The 25,725-nt window shown below is 32.4% G+C and overlaps 3 protein-coding genes across 13 annotated transcripts; 2 read left to right on the top strand and 1 right to left on the bottom strand.

Annotated features, from left to right (window-relative positions):
• The first annotated feature begins 342 nt into the window (after positions 1-342).
• LOC116768991 (transmembrane and ubiquitin-like domain-containing protein 2) lies at positions 343-8,569 on the top strand. 4 transcript variants are annotated; one of them, XR_009753737.1, is made up of 10 exons: positions 343-483; positions 607-697; positions 2,521-2,698; positions 3,044-3,100; positions 3,252-3,386; positions 4,377-4,577; positions 5,147-5,351; positions 6,013-6,172; positions 7,018-7,233; positions 7,741-7,759. XR_009753737.1 is itself a non-coding variant. In XM_032659947.2 (10 exons), the coding sequence occupies exons 3-10, from the start codon at positions 2,521-2,523 to the stop codon at positions 7,886-7,888; spliced, it is 1,176 nt and encodes a 391-aa protein (XP_032515838.2). In that variant the 5' UTR covers positions 344-483; positions 607-697; the 3' UTR covers positions 7,889-8,569. The 4 variants fall into 4 exon arrangements, 3 of the variants coding, with proteins under 3 accessions (XP_061384475.1, XP_032515838.2, XP_061384468.1); XM_032659947.2 differs by having other exon boundaries at positions 344-483; positions 4,377-4,538; positions 7,103-7,233; positions 7,741-8,569; XM_061528484.1 differs by having other exon boundaries at positions 344-483; positions 7,103-7,233; positions 7,741-8,569.
• Positions 8,570-9,825: 1,256 nt separating this feature from the next.
• On the bottom strand, positions 9,826-12,057 carry LOC116769094 (large ribosomal subunit protein eL15). 7 transcript variants are annotated; one of them, XR_009753613.1, is made up of 8 exons: positions 11,927-12,057; positions 11,492-11,684; positions 11,244-11,380; positions 11,051-11,161; positions 10,478-10,823; positions 10,374-10,407; positions 10,142-10,178; positions 9,826-9,895 (listed from the first exon to the last, which is right to left on the bottom strand). XR_009753613.1 is itself a non-coding variant. In XM_032660093.2 (5 exons), exons 2-5 carry the CDS (start codon positions 11,661-11,663, stop codon positions 10,629-10,631), a joined length of 615 nt encoding a protein of 204 aa, XP_032515984.1. In that variant the 5' UTR covers positions 11,664-11,684; positions 11,927-12,057; the 3' UTR covers positions 9,826-10,628. The 7 variants fall into 7 exon arrangements, 1 of the variants encoding a protein (XP_032515984.1); XR_009753610.1 differs by having other exon boundaries at positions 10,374-10,823; XR_009753612.1 differs by having other exon boundaries at positions 9,826-10,178.
• Positions 12,058-13,770: 1,713 nt separating this feature from the next.
• On the top strand, positions 13,771-25,323 carry LOC116769270 (double-strand-break repair protein rad21 homolog). Of its 2 annotated transcripts, XM_061527541.1 has the most exons (21): positions 13,771-13,899; positions 14,119-14,418; positions 14,663-14,778; positions 15,089-15,272; positions 15,361-15,538; positions 15,793-15,905; positions 16,203-16,345; positions 16,900-16,987; positions 17,246-17,387; positions 17,741-17,961; positions 18,265-18,381; positions 18,813-18,903; positions 19,125-19,193; positions 20,076-20,195; positions 20,555-20,614; positions 20,800-20,901; positions 21,199-21,501; positions 21,789-21,961; positions 22,220-22,312; positions 22,594-22,767; positions 24,115-25,323. In XM_061527541.1, the coding sequence occupies exons 2-21, from the start codon at positions 14,161-14,163 to the stop codon at positions 24,238-24,240; spliced, it is 2,871 nt and encodes a 956-aa protein (XP_061383525.1). In that variant the 5' UTR covers positions 13,771-13,899; positions 14,119-14,160; the 3' UTR covers positions 24,241-25,323. The 2 variants fall into 2 exon arrangements, with proteins under 2 accessions (XP_061383525.1, XP_061383528.1); XM_061527544.1 differs by lacking the exon at positions 19,125-19,193.
• Positions 25,324-25,725: the final 402 nt, after the last annotated feature.

Genomic DNA, 25,725 nt, shown 5'->3' with positions numbered 1-25,725 from the left:
CTTGGGTGTATAAGGATAAGATGTTAGTTAGGTTAGGGCTACCACTGCATTTGTAATAAAAAGATCGTGACCATAACTTAAATAGTTGTGTAGTGTCTAGATTAGGGTGTCGCTTAATAATCTCAAATGGAAATAAATATAAAGAAGTCTTTAACACTTATCATTATTACTGCTTAAAGTAAACAAAGGCACTTACAAATAAATCAACCTACGCATTTATAGTAATCATATATATCTATATAATTTTACTAAAAGTTTATATCAAGAATAGAAACAAAAATCTCTAATATACACGAAACGGTTTTAATTACGTTTCAAATTATATAGTCGAAGATAATTGATTAAGCATTTCTTTTATATATTTATTCTATGTCCCGAGAGTCGGACTGTCAATTTGTCAATTTGTTTAATTTGTCAATAGGGTAGTACTAAATAGTTTTGCGCATATTGTAATTGAATTTTTAATATTTATTGTTGGCTAAAGTGAGTTTTAGTGCGAATTATATTTATAAATGAATATTAATTAAAATCGCAATGTGTCTGTTATGGCCTATAGCATCACTACTTGTAAAGGTCTAACTCACTTATTCGTGTATTTGTTTTTAGAATCCGAGATGTTTTCATATTACGTTACTGATTTGAAGCGGATATACTAAAGTCTTATTTTCTCATCAACTGATAAAGCTGTAGTCAACAGGTATGTATACATTACCTATAGTATGGTTTACAAGATTCTGACCTTGAAAGCAAAATTGCTGAATATGCAAATATTTTCATTAAAGTTAAAAGTGATGGACGAATTTCTATTTTGTAGTCTTCGCTGATATCTATTGGTTGGTAATTATGTAGCAATCATTCCTGATAAGGTTAACCCTTTGCTATATGAAGACATTTTTTAGAGTTCCTTAAATGTATTTATGTCTGCTTTGAACTTTGCTTACATTTAATTGTATTGGAGAATTTTTCTAGAAGTGACCCTTGAAATTATTTTAAAAGTATATACATGTAAAATAGCATCATTACAAACCGATTGTAGGGCTATAAAAATGAATAGAATCTATTGGTTTTAAAATAAAGTGATAAAATTCTGATATTAAGATCATTCCAAATAAGTCACAAATACATTTTTACAATTTACTTCCAATTCAAGGTTACTGTATGTAAAAAAATAATGTAATAATCACACCTTGGCTTTAAAATATTCCTGTCATATGTTGTAATAATTAATACAATATTTTAATTTCTTTCCTTACATATTCAATATTTTTTTTTACAATAATGGTCTCGCTTGCTCTGTTAACGAGTAACTATTAAGTAATGTTTTAAATTTATAAATTCTAACATAAATTTTTTGATCTTTGTTTTAATGAAACATGACATTTAATTTGGTAATTTGATAACCGCATAATAAAATTTAAACAATAATTTTTAATTTTTTTTAATGACTCCCGCCTTTGTGCTTTTCAAAAAAAAAAATTACAGATGGCTATTAATTTAACACAAATTGGTATCCAAAGTTTTATATATATGTTAATATAAGTTATAGAAAAAAAAATTATTAGTACCGCTTATTTTATGTTGGAAATTTTAAGTTTTTGGTAATAAATTCAATGACTTTTCTTTAATTTGTGATTAAGAGTAGGCTACAAATATTTAATCATTATTATTGGCTTTTCAAGTAATAAAGATTTTCAGCATTAGATAAAGTATTTATATAAAATGCCATTAAATTTAATATTTCATATAAATTAAATTAAAATTTGATTTTAAAAACTCAAATTCGTCACATAATTTTCTACTTTAAATATATTTTCTGCAGCTTTAGGGATTTCTTGTTGTCATATCTTGACCTTTAAATAATTTTTATTGTTATTTCCGTTTACCATAAACTAATTTTTACAAAAAATTAATATAGACCTCTGAAATCAATTGTTTGTAAAAGTAGCTTAGTTCAAGTTAATTTTGCTGTAATTATGAGATTTTATATGGTGGTTTATATTGAAACTAATTTGTGTAGAGGATTTATCATTTTCACTTTAATTTATACTTTATTGCTACATCATAAAGCATATAATAGTAAAAAATTATATCATTATAAATGGTTAGACAAATTACATAAAAATGTTTACTTTAATATATATATTTTATTTGTTTGAAGAAATTTATTTAATTATTATAAACATTAAACAAAGAATATTCTAGCAATATTTAAATGGTATTTATTTATAATAGGAATGTTGTTATGTCCAAAGTAGTACTGCTCATTAGGGATCTGCCCTTCATTTATATGATGCGTGTAATTGCTAGCTACATTTTATTTACATAATATAACTTAAATGAAGTTTAAATTTACTATATATAAATATATTTTATATCTGTTTGAACCATCTGTTTATGTAATTTAAAAACAAATTTCAAATATGGAACAAAGGAAATTAGTTAGTAATAAGAAATGTTCTTGGAGTGTGGGTGTTATGTTATGTAATAATGCCGTTAAAAATGTGTTTGTTGCGCTTCTAGATGAAAATGCCTCTTATAGAGGGTGTTGGTGATGAGGTGGTGCAGTTTGCTGTTGTGGTTTTGGTTGTGGTGGTGGCCATGCTAGCCTGGTGGTCGACTAACGCAAGACCTAATAGATACCGGACCGTACTGGTTATGAGATCCCGTGCCCATCCTGTCACTGTTAATATGTTGTCACGTTGGTATCATCGTCATATTGTTATGTTTTATACTACCGTTTGCCCGCTACTTGTTCGCTCGTAATTATTTTTTGTATATCAATTAAAATTTTCTTAAATAATTATGATATAAGTTACGTGTTATATCAGCTGTTTTGACAGTGAATATGTCGTTCAAATCAGTCCATCTGCTATAGAAAGCCAGAACAAAGACAGACAGTCAAAAATTATAAAAAAATAATATTTTGTTGTATGTCCTTGTTTTATCCACATTTATTTATAACTTCGAACAGACGTCCCATTTTTATTTATTTATATACATATTATTAAACTCTTAATTGTGTTAAAAATATTCTTGCTTATAGGAACTAACGTAACCACGTCTCAGAACACCAATCAGGCGTCGACATCTACAGCTGTAGGTATGTAAGATTTGTGCTGTGATAAATCATTAATATTTTTAATATCCTTTCCACTTCAATCTTTTATAAAAATTTAAAATAAAAATGGCTGATATTTTGCATTATTATATTATAAGAGCTGATTGAATAACTATTTTTTTTTTATCGCCAGTGGCAGGTAACGTCAGTTCGAACAGTGTTACCAGAGACAATAGAGTTATACCACTACAGGAAATGGACAGCATTGTTGACGCTGATATGGCCATGTTGGATAACCATCGGCTACACTTTTACCGCAGAATACATTGTTAGTGGAATACCATAGACATTACATCACAGTAAACAAATAACGGGCGTCACATGACGTCAGACGGGGTGAATAGGCATAGGCATTTAGGTTCATTTATCATAAATGGGGACTAAATATATTATGCTAACTTTGGTAATATAACTTGATGAGCCTACTTTTAAACACTTAAAGCACTAGTCTTCACATATGTCTTTAAATTATATGTTATTCCTCTTTAAGCATGATAATATGTGGTTGGTAGGAACGGTAAGTTTATTTGGAAATATTGTGAGGGTTGCCACATTACTTGTAAACAGGTGCTTAGATAGGTGGTAATGTAGTATTTGTAGTGAACTCCAATAATACGCATTAAAATATTTCAAATTTAATACGTACATTTTTCTTAGAACCACAGTTTAAAAAATAATTGTCGAAAAGATTATATTTAAGATAAGATTTGATTGTTCAGTGAAAGTTAAACTTTTTTTATTGTTTGGAACAACAATTTAAAGCGATAAAGTTAACATTTTATATTAATTAAGAATAGTTTTGACTGTTGACACTTAAAACTGTTGATTAATTTTGTATGCACTAATAGTTACGAGTTTAAGATATATTTAACGTTTACATAAGTTAATCGCTACATCATGAATGAGGTGAGATCAATTAAGTTTCTGTTACGTTGAACTCATCTCGTAATACTCTGTATGCCGTAGGCTAAGAAAAACTTTCCATTATTATAGTTCAGAAATTTAAAATACATCATATTTTTTTTTTTTTCTAAATATTTGCTGGCAGATCAATGGATGTACTTCTTATTGTTAGTAACACAGAGTATCTATAGAGCTAACGAGTGTATTTATGCATGTGATTTTATCAAATAAATCAATTGTTTTTATCTATCTGATAGGGAATTTTCATTGTGCTTAAATGAATAAAACTTGCGAAAATTTTAGATCACATAACTTTCATTGTAACTATGTTATAAAGAGTAATTTTGTCTTCCAGCTCCACCGAGTAATCAGACAACGTCCGAAAACCGTAGTGAAGAAAACGAAAGCCTCGAAGAACCGGAACCAGCGAGCAGCGATCAGATAAGAGAAATGAACAGTATCGTCAGCGCTATGGAGGCTGACGCGCCTCCAGGATGCACATGTTACAGACGGAACGGTGGGGCAACACTAGTATTATTCTGGGATCGGTACATTAGTAAGATTAATCCTCCTGTTGGAACCTAGGAAGAGGGTTTGTTATATAGAAAAGCATTTAGGACCTAGGCAATAACAAAATTGAGATATATGCTTAGAGGTGCTATGATTTATTATTTCTTGAACTATAAGATGTTCTTAAGTCATATTGTTGCAAAATTGATTGTTCATGTTGATTTCATAGTAATAATGAGTTGGTCATGATTTATTTCATACATGGGACCTACAAGAAAGTTGACTCTACTTCAGTGCCAACATAACTGAAATGAAACTAGTATTTTTCGGATAAACTACCCGTGATTTATTTATGTAAAAAACTACATACTCCCGACGTTTCGGTTACTTTTCGGCAACCGTGATCACGGGCAGACGAGATGTGAATTTCACAAAAATAAATCACCCGTAGTTTATCCGAAAAATACTAGTTTCATTTAAATGAATATAACTCGCAAAAATCTTAGAACTCATTATAACTGAAAGGTTCTTCAAGTATAAATAATTCTAGATTGTTGTGTAAATATCCATTGGGCGTTTTTTTGGGTAATGGTAAATGAAATAGCTGAATTCCAGAACCAAATGCCAATAAAGAAGGACCTAAGAAGGAAGATAATGAAAATATTGAACCGACATCTGGCAATGGTGAACAGGAAACTGCTGGGACCTCAGTTGATGACACTCCAGGTGAAAGCAGAATATTGATCAAGCTGAAATATCTGAATGATACATTGAAAGAAGTCGAGGGTAGTCTTGACGAGCCCCTGAAGGACTTTAAGAGGTTCGTACTTCGTGGAATTTTTACGTTTCGTTTACTTAAATGTCTAGCTTCAAATTCGGTTAGATAGAGAGACGAGCTTGAACGGTGGAGGTGAGCGTTTAACGCGCGTTACATAGGGGCCCCTTAAACCTACATCTGGGTTGCAAGTCCCAGCCACTGTTGAAGCTCCTCTCCCTGCAACGCGATGGACGAGAGGTTTCGCCTCATAGCTCGTTGTTGATGCATTTCATGGTTTAATAGATTCCTCAATTTAAATTTTTTGAGCAAAATTATCTAATAATATTATCTATTACGTACTCTCTGACCCATGAGTGATCTCTAAATGGATTCATAATACAATTTTTTATTTTTTTATTTTAACAATCTCTTAAGTATGTTGTAAAATAAAAGTTATACTTTCTCACAAAAACAGCTTTGATGTGCAGTTAGAATTTTATTATTATAATTTAGTGAAAATAGATGCTATTTGGAAAACAATAGTGAAGCTGTCACAAAAAAAAACAGTTAGTTGTAGTTAAATTAAGCCTCATGACAATGAAACACTTGGGCCCATGATGATAAAAAAAATTCATAATTTTCTCTGCGGATCCAAGCTTGATAACTTTTTTATATAAATGAACATTCTTCTCCGAGTTCATCAAGTGTATATATCTCTTTGAAGACGTCATTTCGCTGAGGAGTTGTGTTCAGAGCGCGTCGTTCGTCTGATCTTCCGAGGGCGTGTGTTGGGTGACGAGGCCGCCACGCTGCGTGCTTGTGGTCTTCATCACCGGGCCGTGGTCCACTGCCTCGTACATCCAAAGAGACAGAGACCAGCGCAGGTAGAACCTCTTAATGTACCCTCCATGTAGATCTATTCGTTGGTTGAGCTTAATTGATATGTTTATACAGGTTGTAACCCATAGCATAATGGATTGGTTAGACTGGGATAGTGTTAAGGTGTCGCTAAGAGCATCTAGTTTATCGAAATTAACAAAAAAGTTACAGACGGTAACATAATATTTGTGGCACTTAATAAATTTATTATTTCAGCTCAAATAATTTTTTGCTGTCCAAGTCATAATGTAGGCTGCCTATGCTATGATACGTTTCATGTATTTGTATATTAAAAATGATTAAGCAAAAATTTCTAGAAAATAATGCTAGAGTAAGAGAAAATCTCAATATTTTAACTGCACTAAATGTGACTGTTATTGTGTTTATATACTGTTTTATGCTATTCGTCAATAAATATTTAAAATATGTAAAATAAAACTATTGCTTCTTAGTCTTTTAAATTCACCAGTGACTCATATTAAATTTGTATAAATAATATCAGTTCCTTATATCTGAGCTTTATAAAAAATTTGCCCGATTATGGTTTTTGCATATGGCTATATTTTGCATGTCTGCAATTCGTGGGTTTTATTTCTAATGTAATATTTCTTTCTATGGACTTATTGTTCCACATTTGCATATACAAAACACATCCCAAGAAAAAGTATGCATTCGACATGATCTTACAGTAAGGTCAAAGGAGATGTTTTTTTAAATACAAAAATTTGTCCCGAGTTATATAACAACAGTCTCCTGTTTGGGGTACTTCTTAATTTTATTAGAAAACTTTATATTTCCCTATTACATATGAAATGTATTTTTGTTCTCATTTGGGTATCTCCAAGGCAAGATTGAACAGGATAGCACACAACACCGCAACAGGTCTCCTAACACAATAATTAAGAAGTATCTATTGGTAATTTTGATCCCCTCAGCAAACGTCTAACCCTACATCAGTGGAGGGTCAAAGTGTGGGCTCGGAGGCTGCCCCGGAACGTTCTTGGGATTTGGAGAACATTCTAATGACGCTCGTCTCCATTGCTCTTACTATCGTATGGTTTTTCAGGTAATTACGTCATCACATCTATTTTTCTAGTTCTAGTAAAAAAAAACTGCTGCGTAAATTATAAACTTGTGAAGATGTTTATAAATCTACTAGTTTATGACCGCGATTTCTTATTCCTGGAATTCAACAAGTACAGAGAAAATTATTAGGTGTTAAAACTATAGATATATTAACCAATCGGCAGCGACCTCTATAGCTCGTGTCACGTAACTTCATTCAATATTCATCTATAATTCTGCGATCCCGTAGCAACTAAACGAAATTAACTAAGGATAAGTTATACTCTGCCCTATCTCGATATCTAAGGTACATAACTATCGAGTTTCGTCAAAATCTAATTAGTAGTTTATGCGTGAAGGAGATACGAATATATAAATATGTATATATTTATGTGAACATATAAATAAGTCAGAAAAGATTCCTTTGTATTTCTTATGTATATAATTCTTAAATTTTCAAGAAATATAATTAACATGTAACATAATATAATAACATCTATAATTGCAGGTGCGAGTATTCGAACATGTTCACTGCCAGCGCCAGCGTCGCTTTATTCGGTCTGACGGTGTTTTACAGTGTTGCTATATTCGGTCTTTATTTATCCGATTCATTCTATTTCGAACGACGTCCCGCGCAGCCAGTAGCGAACAACTGAATTTAAATTTTAGTATCCCTAAGAAAATTATATTATGTTATACCATGGGCTAAAATTACTTTCAATATTTTTTTTTGTAATGTGAAAGATTTTTAACGTAATTCAATATATATAATCTGCCCCAATAACATACTTAATGTCGCTTTCATAGCTTTATGTAAATGTCTTAAAAGATCTTGTGATAGATGTAATTTCCGGATGTAATACTACAATATTAAACATATATTAGTATATTGAAATGTGAATAGTATAATAGTTTATATAGAATTAAATGTAAAAATAATGTACAACATAATATCCGTTTCCGAACAAGCACAAAGTTCTCAATTTAATTATTTTCATTTGTTACAAAATGGCGTCCAAATAACCATCTTGCAACATTAGCTTGGAGACTTATTTTTTTATTAAGAATAATAGGTGTTCTTATCTGTTACTTGCCGGCAAAACCGGGTCGCTTTTATAATATCGAAAAAATTTGTGTTAGATTGAATGTAAATACTATTACGTTAATATTTTTATTTTATTTTTTAAATAATGGTTAGGGTAAACTTACTCTGTTTTATACCTTGTATCTATTGATTCATAAATAGTTAAAAATTGATAGTTCATGTTTATTTCAGCTTAACTTTTTATCGTTATTTATTTTATAAGGTTGTAATGAAATAAATTGAAAATTTTTGATGTTGTTTTTTCTTGACAAAAACTTACTATCGAATTAAAGTTAAGGAATGATGTGTATTTTGATGACATAATTACAAATTAACTAGACACCTATTTAGATTTGACGTCTATTTGAATTGCAATTTGTAAACACAAATCTGTTTCTATAATGTTGAATTTTACTATCTATATTGCTCATATAAAATTCATTATTCTCATGCATACTACTACGTGTTTGCACTGTGAAAGTGGGCCCTTCGGGCCCGAATTAAATGTGTTTGCCCCATCGGGCCACCCACCCCTCCCGGTGACGCTGTCAAAACCAATAGGTCTAACAGCTACAGTCAAGATTAAAACCAAAAAAAATAATTGTGAAAGTAGTTCCTAGTTTTACATTTAAAATTCTTCGTGCATGATCGTATCAAAGGCATATTTTCTAGTCTACTGTTTCTCTAAAGTCTAATTGATCCGTGGCTTTCGTTTATATGACAAAAAATTGGACTCTAAAGATATGCAAGTCCACGAAATTTTATATCATAAATTGAAACTATAGAGTTTATACATACCTTACCTTTTATTTTTACTTCTTAGAATGGAGAATTATCTGAAAAAACAAGTGACAGTGGCAAAATATTCCACGATTACAGAGCGAATGAAGATATAGAATAAAAAATAAAACAAGAATTATTTCTTCCTTTGTCTATGGAGTAGATGTCAAGTTTTGACGGACAGAATCAGCTTTTGATAATAATAAATAAATTCTGTTTTGACATTCAGCTCACAAAGCAGGTTTCCATATTCCATAGGCAGTTACAAATTACAATATTATATAGGTACTTTTTGCCTCGGGTTTGAGAAATATAGCTGCAACAACGAATGCACTGGAATGATCTTTCTTGAAGTGGTAAATGAGAAAAAAAATATTTAATACAATACCAGACGATTTATAAGTAGCATCGAACTTGAGCTTCGGCTTTGCATGTCACATGAAACACCAACAGTGCGGATCTATTAAGGAGCTAATTTTTTTTTCAAGATTTTTCTTTTGAAATTAATAATTCATTTAAATAAATCTAATATTTTTAGCTACATATTCACCATGTTTCCGTTACTTTGCAGCATCCGTGACCTAGGGCAGACGAAATGAAAATGTCTGATTACACTAGCGATTGCGAGTCCGTACTAGTAGTTCACAAAATGATATCTAAAACTTTCGCGAGTATACATTTAAATGAAATGTTTCGGGTATAAGGAGTGGAGGCAATAAAAACCCACAATTTAATAAATAATCTTTATTTAGTACTATGGCTTACAAGAAAAAGAAATATTCTGCAGATGCTGTGAAACCTGCAAAAAAAGAAAACTTGTATGAGATTGATGTTATTAGAAAATATGTAGAAAAGTAATTTAAGACTCTTGTATCTCGCCGGATTGAGGAATATTGGAAATGAGAGTAACAATAGCCTCACCTAGACGGGAATTAATCTATCCAAATTCAGTTTCGAATTAACATAGCATTAACAGGAATGTTGATGTGAATTTGGAACAAATAGCCATTATTTTAAATATTAATTAGTAAATTCAGGAAATTACCTTTTCAATGCATATCCTCGAAACACCAAACTTAAATCTGAAAATAATAAAAATAAAGATTAAGTGTGTAATATTTCAAAGTAAGTTTTTTGTTTGTATTAAATTTAAAATCAGCCATCCAAGGAAGTTACAAAATGCGTGGTAATCATGGTTGCGCAGTCATAACGCATTGTATCATCATTGATTGAGGAAAAAAACTATTATTATCATACATCAAAAACTTCATATTCACCTTTAATGAAGCCTCGCAGCTCAGTGTTGAAAATCTGTGAATATAAATACACTTTAATACTACATACTTAAGATAAAATAACTAATTGCTTTATGAATACTTACAATATCATCCTCTTAGTTTGGATACAACATTAGGAGATGCTGATAAAGAAAATGCGATTTTTTTTTAATTATATTTATTACACCATTGACTTGCCATTCGATGATACAAATATAATCAAATAGCAAGTCAACAGCCACAATGTGTGTTTGTTTATCGCTTGCGACGCAGTTGCAATGTGTTGCGTCTGATCCAGGCCGCGCGGCGTGAACCTCCCTTGGTTTGAGAGTAACGATGACCCTTGCCGAGACCACGTGAGCTCTTTCCAGCGGAAGTGAGACCACGCATTTCACGATGCTTGTGAACCGCGTTCACGATCCAGTTGATCTTGGGATCACGGCGTATAGCCTGTAATAATAGAGGTATTATAGTATGGAAAAGACAAAATTTTATAAAGATTTTAGAGTTTTGATGTATCAGATATACAGGTAGGTGAGTATTCAGCAAGAATCTTCAGATTGGTGCATGACAAATTGATCATCATTAAAAATATCGCAAACCATGTAATTAACACGTGGTTCCGACAAGTTTTTATTTATACTGTTGGTGGGAAGTTAAGCACTACCAATATTTACCTTGTGTGAAGGATCAACGAGGATGACTTCATAGTATTTGTATGAGGAATCTTGTGCTACCCAATATGAGTTAAGTACGCGAAGACCTCCACAGCGACGGCCGACACGCTCCTGTGAATTAAGTAATATAACATAAATACTTTTATGACAATAGGTTATATAAAACAATAACCAACAATCGAGATCGACAAACCTCAGCAATAGACTGTAGGTTACGGGTTGGTTTCAATTGGTTGACACCGTGGCTCTTGGGTTTGCCGTAGGTGGCTCCCTTAGCGACTGGGCGCTTACGGCCACCACGGCGAACGCGAATTCTGAAGATGACGAAACCTGAAAGATAATATCTAGTTTTAGCTACAAATCTTCGTAAGAAGCATCTTTAACCTCAAAGAACGTAAATGTAAATCCCGAGACTATGTTTTGAAGTTAAAGATAACTGACCTTGCTTAGCGCGGTATCCCAATCTTCTGGCTTTGTCGGGCCTAGTAGGCCTAGGAGCGCGGTGCATGCGAGTCAACTGGCGGTATTGCCAAACTCTGATACGCAAGAGAAAACGCATAACATCGCTCAGCTTTTTACGATACAACTCTTGAATATATCTGTAAGCGCCCATCTTGGCGTGCCTGTGGCAGACCTAGCAACAAAATCAATACAAATTGATCAGAAGTCACATCATCGGTCTGGCCACAGAAAGGGATCACCCTTTCCAAATGACATGCCGTATGGAAACATTCTGGAATCGAGGTTATCCGTTAGAATAATAATAAAAATAGACGTTAAAATAAGAACTATGTTTAACAAAGACACCAAAACGATAAGAAAAAGTGAAATAATTCATATCAAAACGGTGATAAATTAAGATAGAAATTCACATACGTCTCGCGTACTCCACAGGTAAACCGGAAAAGAGAACTGACCAAATCTATATAAAAATGGAGGACGCTAGCTGTCAGAACAAGTTGACGTTGATGGTTTTATTGCCATAGTTATAATATATTATAAATTTATAATTAAGCCATATCTACAATTGCAAATATTAAGATCATTTTTACAAATTATATCGATTAATGTTATTTTTCTTTCTTTTAATTAATTACTTAAAGTTTTATGTTATATATGCAAAGACATATTATATAGCTCACATTCTATAAAAAATCCCTTTAATTAAGAAAACATATTACAAATATAAATTGTATAGTTATAATAAATTAACAATTATGGGAAATTTGCGTTATAAAACAGTCACGTCACAAAACAAAATGGTTTCTAGTGGTCCACGATATTCAAAATAGTTTTAAAATTTAAACGAAATTGGCAACATTTATGCAGTTCAATAAATATGATATGATTTACGGTCCTTTCGATTGATGAGCTTCGACGGACCGGACGGTACAACAGCGGTATCCTGAGAAAATTATGGCTTTATAAGAGATAGATACGATAGAGAGTATTTAAAATTAAAGTAGCTTAAATGAATCTTAATTTGTTTTCACTTAAATTTTATTCCTGGCTTATATTAGCATTAACAAGACGGAAAAGATTAAATTTTCGTTATGCTACTTGAAGAAGAGGTGATTGAATTTATCGATGATATTATTAGGAATAGGTGAGTACTTTTAACAATTTTTTAAATTTTATAAAAAAAAAAATAATTATAAGTACTATCTTTTTATATTTTTATTAAATACTTTAACGATACAACTGCCTGTTCATTTTTCTAAATATATAATTATTAAGTTAATGATATTTTTCTCATGATATTATATATTATTTTTATGAATGGCATTTTAAAATTTCTAACCCAGATATTTTGCGTTAATACTAGCATTTTTTTTAGCTATTTCTAATTTATTATATTAATCTTGAATTCAAAAATAATTTGATGCATCTAAAAATATTCGCAAACGCAAAATACAGACCTTAGAGACACCTTCATGGAAACAAAATCAGATTTTGAGGGTAGGTTAAGAAGGAAAATGTGTTTGATGGTGCATCTGTATTGAGTTCTAAGTTCAATATGAGAAGACTGTTATATCTATATCATACCACAAAAATGGTCGAAGGCGTTTACAGGATCGATAAGTACCAGGTTTTTCTGCGCATGTCACAAAATAGCGCATGTTAAAATGCCTTCCATCTGTAGGCGTATCGTTTCACAAACTTATATTACCGAAAATAATTTTATAAAACGAAATGAGTGATTATTTTCATTTAAATGAAAAAGCGAGAGACAATTATATCCTAAATATTTGTAACTGGAAAGTAATGTATATGTTTCTGGTTTTGTATAGTGTCTGACGGTTATATAGACATAAAATGTATATCATGTAAGCGTCCATTTCTATCGATTAGACGGTTACACTTGATGTATTACAATGCGAGAATATTAGTTCAAAGTCTATACGAAGTGAGTAAAATTAATATATATATATTTTTAAAATGGTAAGCGCTTTGTTTATTTAAATTTTTGCGCGTATTATTATGTTTTTGGAGAAATTAAATACGTTTCCTTATATACTTTTGTTAACAAAACAATAAAATTATAAAACAAAATATAAACAAAAATATTAGCAAAAACAGAATTGCTGCAATAAACTTACGAAGTCTTTGAAGAATGGGCTATACGCACTTTTTAACCTTAAATAATACCCTTCACATCTAGCTACAAAGTTAAAGTGACGAATGTAATCGATATCTGTATACCCCCTCTTTATCCAAGATTTCTGAACGAATACAACGGTTCGATGAATTAAGAACGGCACGCCGCCATCTTGAAAGCGTAATTGTTGTCATGTTTACGTTTATTCATTTGTATGTGAAATAACACTTTTATTATTTTTAAGCTGAAAGTGAGTTTTAATTATTGCTAAACTTTCTATAAATATTGTGAAATTTCTGGAGAGAGTGAATTATCTTATAACTATCCCTTTAAATATTGTTAATAGGTTGCAGTTGGTAAAAAAGTAGAATGGGCGCCAAATTGGCCATAATCGTTTCATCAACTTGTGTTTTGTTAATGGGTATCTAGTAAAGAATTACATTATTAAAGCGATAATTATTATTTCCAGAACAGATTTGATGTAACTGTTCACATTAAGTGAGGTGATACAATGTTTTACGCACATTTTGTGCTGGCCAAAAAAGGCCCATTGGCCAAAATTTGGTTGGCGGCTCACTGGGATAAGAAATTAACTAAAGCTCATGTATTCGAGACGAATATTGAGAAGTCGGTGGACGGCATTTTGAAGCCAAAAGTTAAAATGGCATTGCGTACATCTGGCCATTTATTATTGGGTGTGGTGAGAATCTACTCTAGGAAAGCCAAGTACCTACTGCAGGACTGTAATGAAGCCTTCGTTAAGATCAAGGTTAGTTGTTAGTTATTGTAGAACACCCGAACATTAGTTTTAATTCTTATTAATGCTTTGTATTAGTCATAGAAATCAAACATAAGAAAACTTATATTTGTTGTAAGTGCACTTGAAATATGGGTATTAAAACGTTTTATACCACAAATCTGCAGCAAAATTGTCCTTATGGACTCCCATGGTCTTGTTGAGGATGACCAAATACTAAGCATTGTTTTTGCATATTGAAGAGGGTAATTTTCAGATGGCCTTTAGGCCGGGAATGGTGGACTTGCCCGAAGAACACAGAGAGGCAGCCATGAATGCAATTACATTGCCTGAAGTCTTCCACGACTTTGACACCGCTATGCCCGAGTTAAAGTAAGTTTTTGTTATTTCCAATAAGAGTTAACTATTTGATAAAGTTGATTATAATAGAATAAACCTAAGTGAACAGGCAGTGTTGTATCGTTAAAAATATTTTTTTTCTTTTTATTTTGCAAAAAAATATATATTTCTATGACTCTATATTTAGTTCTCATAATGTTTTGTGTTTGTAAATTGTCCTTATACATGATTGTGCTGATTTGGGCTTGACAGTCTTAAAGTTTTAAAATGTACTTCATATGTTTCTTTTCAAAACATCTAATATTAAAAATAGTATTCCTAATAATTGCATTTTATTTTTCAGTGAGGTTGACATTGAGGCCCAGTTTTCTCTAAATCAATCAAGAGCTGAAGAGATTACTATGAGAGAGGATTATGGTTCATTGAACCTTGTTACTCATGATGATGGATTCGGTGATATGGGTTTTGATACTGATAACCCTGATATTATGAGAGAAGCTATCGGCAATGAAGGGGGCTTAGAACAGGTAATACTATTCAACCAGCATATAATAAACATTATTTTGTTATATTTCATTTTGGAATGGCCCAATAACAAGTAAATTCACTTCATAGAGTAATCTACTGTTTGCGGATGGTTCATCTTTAGAGTTGGGTGGAAAAGACGCAAGTAATAATGCAGGGGTGCCAACATTAGCACCAGCGTCTCATGAGCCGCGTATGGAGGCTGCACCAAACGGACCCATGGATGATGGTTTTGGTGGCACTATTGGAGATGTGGGAGATTTTGGACGTGAGTTTTATTGATATATTTATAAAATAATTATTATGTTAAAGCTGGTCATTAACATACAATGTACACTATAATAAAAGCAATTCTTTACAATATAATCTTAATATAAAGACTACTTTTTGCCAATTCTATTCTTGATATCATTAGTTTATGATGTTCCTGAAATATTCATACATTAATTAGACTAAACCCATATATTAAAAATATTTCTAACATACAATACTTAAATGTTCACAAATGTAATCCCTTTACAGATGCTGGTGGATTGTTTGAAGGGGATTTGTTTGGTGATGTAACGGCCGGTAGCTCTGCCGGTGGTGCTAACGCTGGTCTACCTGGCACATCTGCACAACCACAGTCATTGCAGGTGTTTATATTTATATATGTTATTAACGATAATGATACAAAAATGTATTTAGAGGCAACAAAATTCTAAAAAGAATATTTTAGGTATACTCACAATATGTCTTACCGCCATATTGTCCAGACATATTTGGGGGGATTAATAACTTCAGACAATATACTGAATAGTACAATCGCCTTGTATACATTTGTCCTAACAAAAATCAAGATTCGTTAGTTTATAAAGGGAAATCTTTGTAAAGATAAATACTTACAAGTTATTATGAATTTCTGAGTTTCTTTAAAGTATTTATTTGTTAAGGCGGAGATAGAAGCTGCGGGGGGCGTGGGCTCGGAGGCAGCGGATTCGGATGACGATATGCATTATGATGCACCACCATCACCACACTCCACCGGCGACGAACATGGAGACGATAGGACGTCGCCACAACACGAACAGCACGGGTCTGTACACTAATATATATGTATATATATATTTTCCTAAAATGGTGCACAAACAGACAAACAATCTATTCGTATATACTATATAGCTATCATTGTCAGGACCTGTGCAGCATGAATTACCAGCTTACCTTAATCCATATTTAGCTCTAAGATGAAACCTTGGAAAACAATTATGACATTCACAGAAGTGTAAATCTTGATTTTACGAGCAAGAAATTCTTATCTAAAATTGAGAGTTTAAAGAGAAGGCTCCAATAATAGAAGTAGAATAACAAAAAGATGTGACGTTTAACACAAATTGGGATCAAAGCGTTGATGGGTAGCAATTATAATAATACTATTAATATGAAAATATACAAATATATTAAAATACTAGACGTTTTTTATGAAACTTCATAGTAATTTATTAATATACGTATAAAAATAAATAGCCCCAGAGCATTAACATACTTGAGGATTCCGCGACAAAGACGTGGAATACCTGGTTTACGGTATACGTGTGACGAAACTAAATGTTTAAATTGCATAAAATGTATAATTTATTCGTTTATCAGATGGACGTCTCCCCGCGAGGAGGCGAGAGGTGACGACGCACTGATGCCGCCACCAGCGGCGCCGAGACCGAGTTCCGTCCGCCCTATGGTAATATTGATAAATTTGTAGTGATTATTTTTTTTAATTTTTCATGCCTGTCTCGAATATTTAAAAAACGTAGCTAATTTATTTGCATAATTTTTTTTATGTACTACTGTGATGATATTTTAATTTCAATTAATAATACTTGACAATAATATTTATAAAACTATTATGGCTATGTCTGTGATTCAAACAAGCATAATTTCTTATATAATATAATATATGGTAAAACGCCAACATATAATTTGTTATATCATTTAACAGGAGGTGGATCAAGAGGTCCCCGCGGAGGAAACTCCAAACGAGGAAGCCGTCCCTCCCGCGCCGGCCGCAGAGTCTTCAGCTCAGCAACAGAATGATGAAGAATCGTTTGCCTTAGCGCCTGTAGACGCCACTGTGGTTAAAGGTCAGTAATTGTTATCTATTTATTATATATGCATCTAATATATACTATAAGATGCACTTTTGAAATTCCATCTCGCATCGGACAAAAAAAATTACGTTCAGTGCAATATGATTGAAGCGGTCTGCTTTTTGGACAATAGCTAAAATTTAAATTGGCGGTCTGATCAAAAAATTTTTGAGATAAAAACCACCTCAGATAATTTGGCTGTCGAACAAAAAACCTCTACTAGATCAGAAATTCGGTTGCCGAGATCATCTCCATGGATGAATTATCCGAGTCGCGCCAGTTAAGCGTTCCGCTCGCTTCTTTCTCTTTGGCAACATTATGTGATAACAAGTCTATGATATTTCCAGGTGCTACTAAAACGAAACGCAAGCGCAAGCTCATTGTAGACGACACTAAAAACATATCAGGGGAAGAAATGAAGAATCAATTGAGTAACACGTCAGATATCCTTATAACCTTGGACTTGGCTCCGCCCACCAGAAGACTGATGCATTGGAAGGAATCCGGAGGAGTAGAGAAACTGTTCACTCTCCCCGCCATCCCTATACCCTCCAGAGTGTTGTTTAAGGTAAACTTTTATATATTAAACATAATTTATTGTGAACAATACATCATCTAACTTCAGTTAATGCAATAAGATAGACAATCCATTCACGGACCGAACTGATCACAATCGCTCAAAACTGAACTGAAAAAATATTGCGAAATAAAATATAAGCTCGCTCAAACTTCTGTTCAATCATTGTTCAATTTTTCAATATTATCCCTACACTTAAAAAATATAGTACAATCAACTATATTGTGCAATATTATTGTAGATGTATGGGCCGTCTTACATATGTTCTAATAATTGATTGTGTTCACTTTACAGAAGTACCAGCAGTATCTAGCACAACGTATGGAACCCGAGCCTGAAGAGGCGGTACGTTCACCTGATCCCGAGCCGCCTGTCGCGAGAAGGGCCGGGCGGAAGCGGAGACATGACGATGTACTGGTCACTCCTTATATATTTCTTTTATATACCTATGTTATAAACGCGTAGCTTTGTATATATATGTATATATGTTTGTTAACCTTTCACTCAAAAACTGTGACAGATTTCAATTGAACTTTAAAGTAATTCAGCTTGGACATCAAAATAGTATGTAGTTTATAAGTTATAGTAAAAAAAATAGTAAAGATTGTCAGTTATAGATATTTTTAACAGACAGTTTTCTAACAGACACACGGTGCTTATTGTCTGTTCCCATATAAAAGAATCATATAATACAGTCTGATACAAGATTGACTGATTTTACGGGTTTGTAAGATTCAAATATCCGTTATTTGATCATACCTTATTATTTGCCATTTTATAGTGTTGAAATAAAACGTGTTTATGCATAATAATTTATATTACTTCATATAAATCTTTTACAGAGTATTCATCCACCCGAAACGCCGGCGCCTCCTCCGCAAGCAGAATTGGAACCTCCGACTCCGATACCCCAAGAGTATGAACCATCTATTGGTAAGAATGATTCTATGAAACTCCATACAATCCATACGCGACTAATATTCATTTCATCCAATAACAAAACCTTTATGGTATTCTTGAACGATGACTGTGTATTAAATCAAATGTCGCTTTTTCACACGCACCATAATGCTTTAATGTGTACTTGTGAAGCTTTCTTCTAACATGTGTTTAATCTTTTGATGCTTTTCACTAACTGTGCACTAACCGATTAGAGGAAAGAGATCGTACGCCGCCGCAGTCGCCCAGACACGAGACAGACATCGAAGCACCCGGCACGCCAGGTACACACATATACATATACATTTTTATCTACATTAATACAACAATTATTATTGAAATTGGCAGCCTAACGTCTTAAAAGCTTTCTCGATGACAACCAATGTATATTTATATGTATATATATATATATATATATATATATATATATATGTTAACACATGTACATACCAAAAGACATAAATGTGTACACACATATGTAACTATATATTTAACACCATTTACATTACACACAAAGGAGTAAAGTTTTTTAACTATACTGGTAATTTTAGTATTTTTTTCTCTCTAGTTATTAACTATTTTGTGAGAATAATATTGTCTTAACTAATTTTGGAAACTGGGATTGCCACTTCAGCCTTTATGTTGTGTACATGTTAAATCAACATATTAAAAGGAAACGTATCTTGGAGTCTAACATATTTTTGTGTATGCATCTATCAACTTTGTGACTTGTTTTGTATATTGTCTTTATATCATTACTAATAAGGGACACTTTCATATATTAAATATTTTTTAAACATTCACTGTAAATACACACACCAAAAGTTTTTATAATCGTATTATTTAAAGGAACTATCTAACAAAAATATATATTAACTCCATAAGACTGTCTGCTAAGTGAAATTCATAATGACAAAAAATGCTTTCCATTCTTAATAATTTTTTTATAATATTAACTGGCTCTAAAATCAACTTCCTGTATTTGAGCCTTGTGTACATATGTATATAACTATGTATAGTAAATCAGTGATTTGTATTCATTTGTAAATTGACTTTACTTGAAACGTTTATTTTTATGTTAAAGTGGATTTATATATGATAATAATTACCATTAATATTTTATTGTTGTATTATTAATAATAATAATAATAATAATTTTATTATAGGTATGCTGTCTTCTTTGGGTGCCCCTCTAACCCCAGGCGGCCTGGGTCCTTTGACTCCGGGTACATTACTTCAGGGTGGCATCACGCCTGGCAGTCTACCACACGGCGCTATGACACCAGGTATATCATACAAACAACTTTCAGATAATTTAAAACATATTTTAGAAATAATACAATACACTTTAGTACTATTTTCTGATTCATTATATTTATTAATATTATATTTTTTAATGTTAATGACTTCAATTATTGTTCAAATAGAAATTCCTAGAATGAAAATTTATCAATGTGCAAATAAAAGCAATTGAAAGGTGATATGGCAGGTGGAGTCCTTCTCATGTCTATGAATTTCATTCTATATTTCCCATTCGTATTAATACTCGTATTCGTATTCTGAATTTTCTTCTCATTTATATGTTATTCAAACTTAAATATCACTTAAAATGTAATAGAATTTTAATTTTGTTTAAATTCTTCAGGCGGTTTGACTCCCGCGGGACTGCACCATGGAGATCAACCGGATCTTGGTTTGCATTCTGGTATGTTCAATTTGTATCAATAAAAAATATTATTAATTATTACATGTGCTAGATTAGTCTATTTTAACTCTCCAAGTAAAAAGAGTTATTATGTTGATGAGAGTTTAAAAATCTTACTTGACAGTTCTTGATTTCTGTTCAATAAAACAAACACTCTAATTGTATAATATGTCGTATTGTAACAGGTATGATGTCTGGTGGAATGACTCCAGGCGGTATGACCCCTGGCTTAGGATTAGATGGTGGTATGACTCCGGCTGGGTTACATCATGCTTCAATGACACCAGGTTTGCTATAGTTTTTAATATAGAGAGCTATATAATTATTCAGAACTTCATCTGTCTCGTTTAATTATTATTATTTAAAAATAAATTCAAATTATGTTTATTTGGTATCCTACAAAGCTCTATTAGATGTAAAAATTTAGTAGAAACTTTTTTGTTTTTGACGGGTTTTCATTTAATATGTAAACAATTATGTTTATATAAATGCCACTTGTGTGTATTATGTGACTTATGTAATTATGACTTAGGTGCCTAAATGCAAATTATTAGACTAATAATATTTATTTTTTTTTATCATAGGGGGTCTTGATCACGGTGGTATGACACCGGGTGGTCTCGGTCATGGAGGAATGACACCGACGGGTCTCGGTCATGGAGGTATGACTCCAGCCGGGCTTGGTCATGGCGGTATGACGCCTGCTGGACTGAGTCACGGCGGCATGACCCCGGCGGGATTGGGTCACGGCGGCATGACTCCGGCCGGCCTTGGTCACGGTGGTATGACCCCTGCCGGACTCGGTCACGGCGGTATGACCCCGGCTGGACTACAGCACGGTGGTATGACCCCCGCTGGGTTGCAACACGGCGGTATGACACCTTCAGGTTGGTCTTGTCGAATTTCTGGAATGTAGATTTTCAATGTTAAAACAATTTTATGTCACATATCTAAATCGGAATTTGAAATATTTCTGTAAACAGTGGGGCTAAAAAAATTAATGAAATGAAATTTACTTGACCGATTTTTATTACTATATATCACTAATTTAACCACATCCAAGCACTGAAATATAGTTTCTAATAGGTTCTAAAAATTGTTTGATAAAGTTTCGATTTATAAATATATGTATATTTATTTATGTATATAAGGCTAACGCGTCTGGCGTTCACAGGTTTGCAGCACGGCATGCTGCAGCATGGGATGGAGTTGCCGATGATGCCTCAGATGGGTGGCGAACACCCGCTGCTGTCAGCAACGCCGCTGGCGCATCATCAGCACTCGCACGACCTTCACACAGGACCAATGGACCCGCTGCCGTTGCCCCTGGACCACCCTGATTACCAGGTATGAGAGGATAAAACAATATACAGATACAGATTTATATAATTATGACTATTTCATAGTTAAATCCAGGTTAAGAGTGAACCATCAGTTCTTTTCTTTGTAAAATATATGTATATGTCCTATAAAATATATATATACTTTGATAATGATAAAATATGTAAGTTGATTGTCAACACAAACAGTACAGTACACAAGATATAGAACATGTCTTTTAAATGTATTACAGTTATACATTATTAAATTGGTCGTTTGTTACAGAGCGGCATGCAAATGACCAATCTAGGATACGACGACAACCACGGCCAGCAGAGTCCGCAACATGATTACGACTTGCCGCTCAGCGTCGAAAATGTAAGCGTTAATATAGTCTGAATGCTAACAAAATTTATGATTCGCTTTAAAAAATTTCCTTTAACTTGCCATTTCTAAGTTTCTGTTGAGCTTTGAGAAGAATAAGGTCAACATTTGTTGCATTTTTATACAGAAAATTATTGAAACTAATAAATTAATTTAAAAGTATACGGAAATTCGCCATTTATATTAAAATTGAAGTAAAGAGGTCTTAAAAATGTATTGTACGGTTGACTTGTTAAGGATATGATTATATTATATGGACTTTCCAATATCTCTAGCCGGAGGAAGGTGGCAGTGACGCTCGTGAGGCTGGTGAGACGGAGGAGCAGTTTGAAGAGCGCGTCCTTAACAGAAGAGCTGCACAACTGTTCGCTGTCATGAGGCCCAAGCTGGCTGCGGGCATGATGCTGGCATTCACCGACTTGGCGCCGAGACATAATAATAGGAAACAGGTATGTTTAGTTTAATATAGGAGATAAGTGAGAATTTAGATGAATTTCTAGCTAATAAGGTTACAGGGCTATGATGTTTTGCGTACATTTATAGTGAAGGAGATGCATGAGGATTTAGGTACATTTATAGTCAAGGAGATACATGAGGATTTAGGTACATTTATAGTCAAGGAGATACATGAGGACTTAGGTACATTTATAGTCAAGGAGATACATGAGGACTTAGGTACATTTATAGTCAAGGAGATACATGAGGATTTAGGTACATTTATAGTCAAGGAGATACATGAGGATTTAGGTACATTTATAGTCAAGGAGATACATGAGGATTTAGGTACATTTATAGTCAAGGAGATACATGAGGATTTAGGTACATTTATAGTCAAGGAGATACATGAGGATTTAGGTACATTTATAGTCAAGGAGATACATGAGGACTTAGGTACATTTATAGTCAAGGAGATACATGAGGACTTAGGTACATTTATAGTCAAGGAGATACATGAGGACTTAGGTACATTTATAGTCAAGGAGATACATGAGGACTTAGGTACATTTATAGTCAAGGAGATACATGAGGACTTAGGTACATTTATAGTCAAGGAGATACATGAGGACTTAGGTACATTTATAGTCAAGGAGATACATGAGGACTTAGGTACATTTATAGTCAAGGAGATACATGAGGATTTAGGTACATTTATAGTCAAGGAGATACATGAGGATTTATATGTGAAATTTTGAATGATATTAATAATGTTCTAATAGATTAAGTATTAAAGCAGATTGTAGGAAACCATCGCATACACACTATGACACGAAGTGTATTAAAGTTTATGTATATTAATTTGGAAATACAATAATGATTTATAAGTAAAGTGTCTAAATTACACATAAAGGGAAGTTGCATCACGTATGTGTGATAGAATAATTTTTAAACATATGTATGTCAATTTAATATGAGTTATGTAAATAATTTCGGAACTTGTGTAATCAATGGCAATTGTGTTTTGACAAAGCTAATATGGGTGACATTAGGTGGCGTTTTTTAAGTGACTTTGAAATTTTGTCTTAGAAAAACCGGCTTGTTCATAAAATAGTATAAAGGATTTTTTTTTGTTCCATTACGGGTAAAAATTTTCAATGAGCTACAAAAAATATTTAAATACACATTTCCTAGTTGAACAATCACAGGACGTTATTATTATATTTTATTTTCTCTGTATTTTATTTAATGTACATGTTACATAAATTTCTATAATTATATATTTTTTAGTTCATGAGTTTTAATTTTTCTTTGTATTATTATTATTATTATATATATATTTTTTGTTTATTCCTTCTTAGGTGGCGCAAAAATTCTACAGTTTACTAGTGCTCAAGAAGCATCAAGTGCTAAAATTAGAACAAAACGAAACATACGGGCCTATCACAGTAACGAAAGGCCCGCAGTTCGAAACGGATGCTATATAATTTATAATAAAACTATAATGTTAAATTATAATGAAGCTGGGTGACTCGGGTTTGGTTGAGCCAAGCAAGTGTGCGATTCGAGTTTGTAGACATTTTGGACCAAATATGTATAGTGCTGTAATGCAATTAAAAAGGCTGGGTTTTATTGTAGGCGACTTGGACATTCAATGAGGGGATAAAGCGATTTTATTAAAAAAAAAAAAGTTTTAAACATGTTTTGCATCAGGACAAATTATGTGGGACAGAAACATGTCGTCAATATATATAAAAAAAACAATAATACAATAATTTCTATGAACTCGAATGTATGTAACATGAATATATGAAAGAAATGCCTTAATTCGTTTGCTGTAGTTCTAAGATATGTTAAAGAAGAAAATTTTAATTGTTTAATAGCTTTCATTTGATAGAAATTTACTATTGTGAATATTTAATGTTAAAACGATAACACTAACTTAGAATCCACGGTTCACTTGTTTTATGAGTCTGATTATATGCAACATCAGTCCATAGTCCATTCCAATGTTACATGACACGCTGTGATAGTGTTATGAATTATGAAATGTGATTAAGAGGGTTCCGCGGGAAAAACACCATTGGCTGCCCAGCGGACCGAACATTGACAGACTTATTGTTGTGTTGGATTTAAAAAAGGAATATGTAAATTATGTGTAAAGTATCGGTTAAGTGGATGAGGGGATGACTTGTAGTGATAGAGATTTGTTTAACTGGATCTAACAAAGCAAATGTACAAGTAGGGTTAATGTACTCGGGAACACCAAAAATCATGCAGACATTGTCTCTAACCAGAGTAATGAAATATATTTACATGTTTATTACTATATTGTTGTGAGTGAGTGAATGAATGGACTTTTTTTTTATTTGGACGTAGATTTTTTTCAAATTGTATGATTGATTGTAAAATTATTGTAACGCATTCAGAATGCCTGGAACTGTTTAAGTGTATTAAGATTTTTTTTTTTTGTAATTTAATCGTGTCCCTTCGCCGTTCATTGCGAAGGGACTCGCTTAGATGATAATCATTAATATATTTTTTTTTGTAATAAATCTGTTGATAATATATATATTTTTTTATTATTTTATTTTATAACTCCCTACTATGTTGTCAATTACGTCTGCCAGTGACTATTTGCTTTTTTTATTTCTTTTTTTGTCACTACACTAAAATACTGAAATGCGTTCAAGTATTACGTAATGTGGGTTTGAACTTGTCACATATAGCTTTTTATTAAATATACGAATTTTCAATTTAAACACCCGTAGTTTGAAAAATATTGTTTATTTTATACGTAAACTTAAGCTAAAACGTTAAATAAACAAATTATATCGATAACATTTCTCATTATGAATCTAATAAAAGACAAATCACAGATGAGAAATATGAAAATAATTTTATTGAGACATTGCATCATAGTTTTATTGAGACATAATAAAAAATAAAAAATAAACAACTTCTAATAACCG

The sequence above is a fragment of the Danaus plexippus genome, chromosome 5, assembly GCF_018135715.1.
Source record: "Danaus plexippus chromosome 5, MEX_DaPlex, whole genome shotgun sequence".
Taxonomy (NCBI): domain Eukaryota; kingdom Metazoa; phylum Arthropoda; class Insecta; order Lepidoptera; family Nymphalidae; genus Danaus; species Danaus plexippus.
The sequence above is the reverse complement of the archived record's forward strand: the minus strand, read 5'-3'. Positions and strand labels throughout refer to the sequence as shown.

What these genes read in the sequence shown, in the direction of transcription:
- LOC116769094 (XM_032660093.2), bottom strand. Translation starts at nt 11,663, where the DNA reads ATGGGCGCTTACAGATATATTCAAGAGTTGTATCGTAAAAAGCTGAGC. An exon ending in GGGATACCGCGCTAAGCAAG is followed by an intron (nt 11,381 to 11,491) that starts GTCAGTTATCTT and finishes ATTATCTTTCAG; the next exon opens with GTTTCGTCATCTTCAGAATT. An exon ending in ACCTACAGTCTATTGCTGAG is followed by an intron (nt 11,162 to 11,243) that starts GTTTGTCGATCT and finishes CTTAATTCACAG; the next exon opens with GAGCGTGTCGGCCGTCGCTG.
- LOC116768991 (XM_061528484.1), top strand. Translation starts at nt 2,521, where the DNA reads ATGAAAATGCCTCTTATAGAGGGTGTTGGTGATGAGGTGGTGCAGTTT. An exon ending in GTCGACATCTACAGCTGTAG is followed by an intron (nt 3,101 to 3,251) that starts GTATGTAAGATT and finishes TTTTATCGCCAG; the next exon opens with TGGCAGGTAACGTCAGTTCG. An exon ending in AGAGACAGAGACCAGCGCAG is followed by an intron (nt 6,173 to 7,102) that starts GTAGAACCTCTT and finishes TGATCCCCTCAG; the next exon opens with CAAACGTCTAACCCTACATC.
- LOC116769270 (XM_061527541.1), top strand. Translation starts at nt 14,161, where the DNA reads ATGTTTTACGCACATTTTGTGCTGGCCAAAAAAGGCCCATTGGCCAAA. An exon ending in CCACAACACGAACAGCACGG is followed by an intron (nt 16,346 to 16,899) that starts GTCTGTACACTA and finishes TTCGTTTATCAG; the next exon opens with ATGGACGTCTCCCCGCGAGG. An exon ending in CGAAGCACCCGGCACGCCAG is followed by an intron (nt 19,194 to 20,075) that starts GTACACACATAT and finishes ATTTTATTATAG; the next exon opens with GTATGCTGTCTTCTTTGGGT.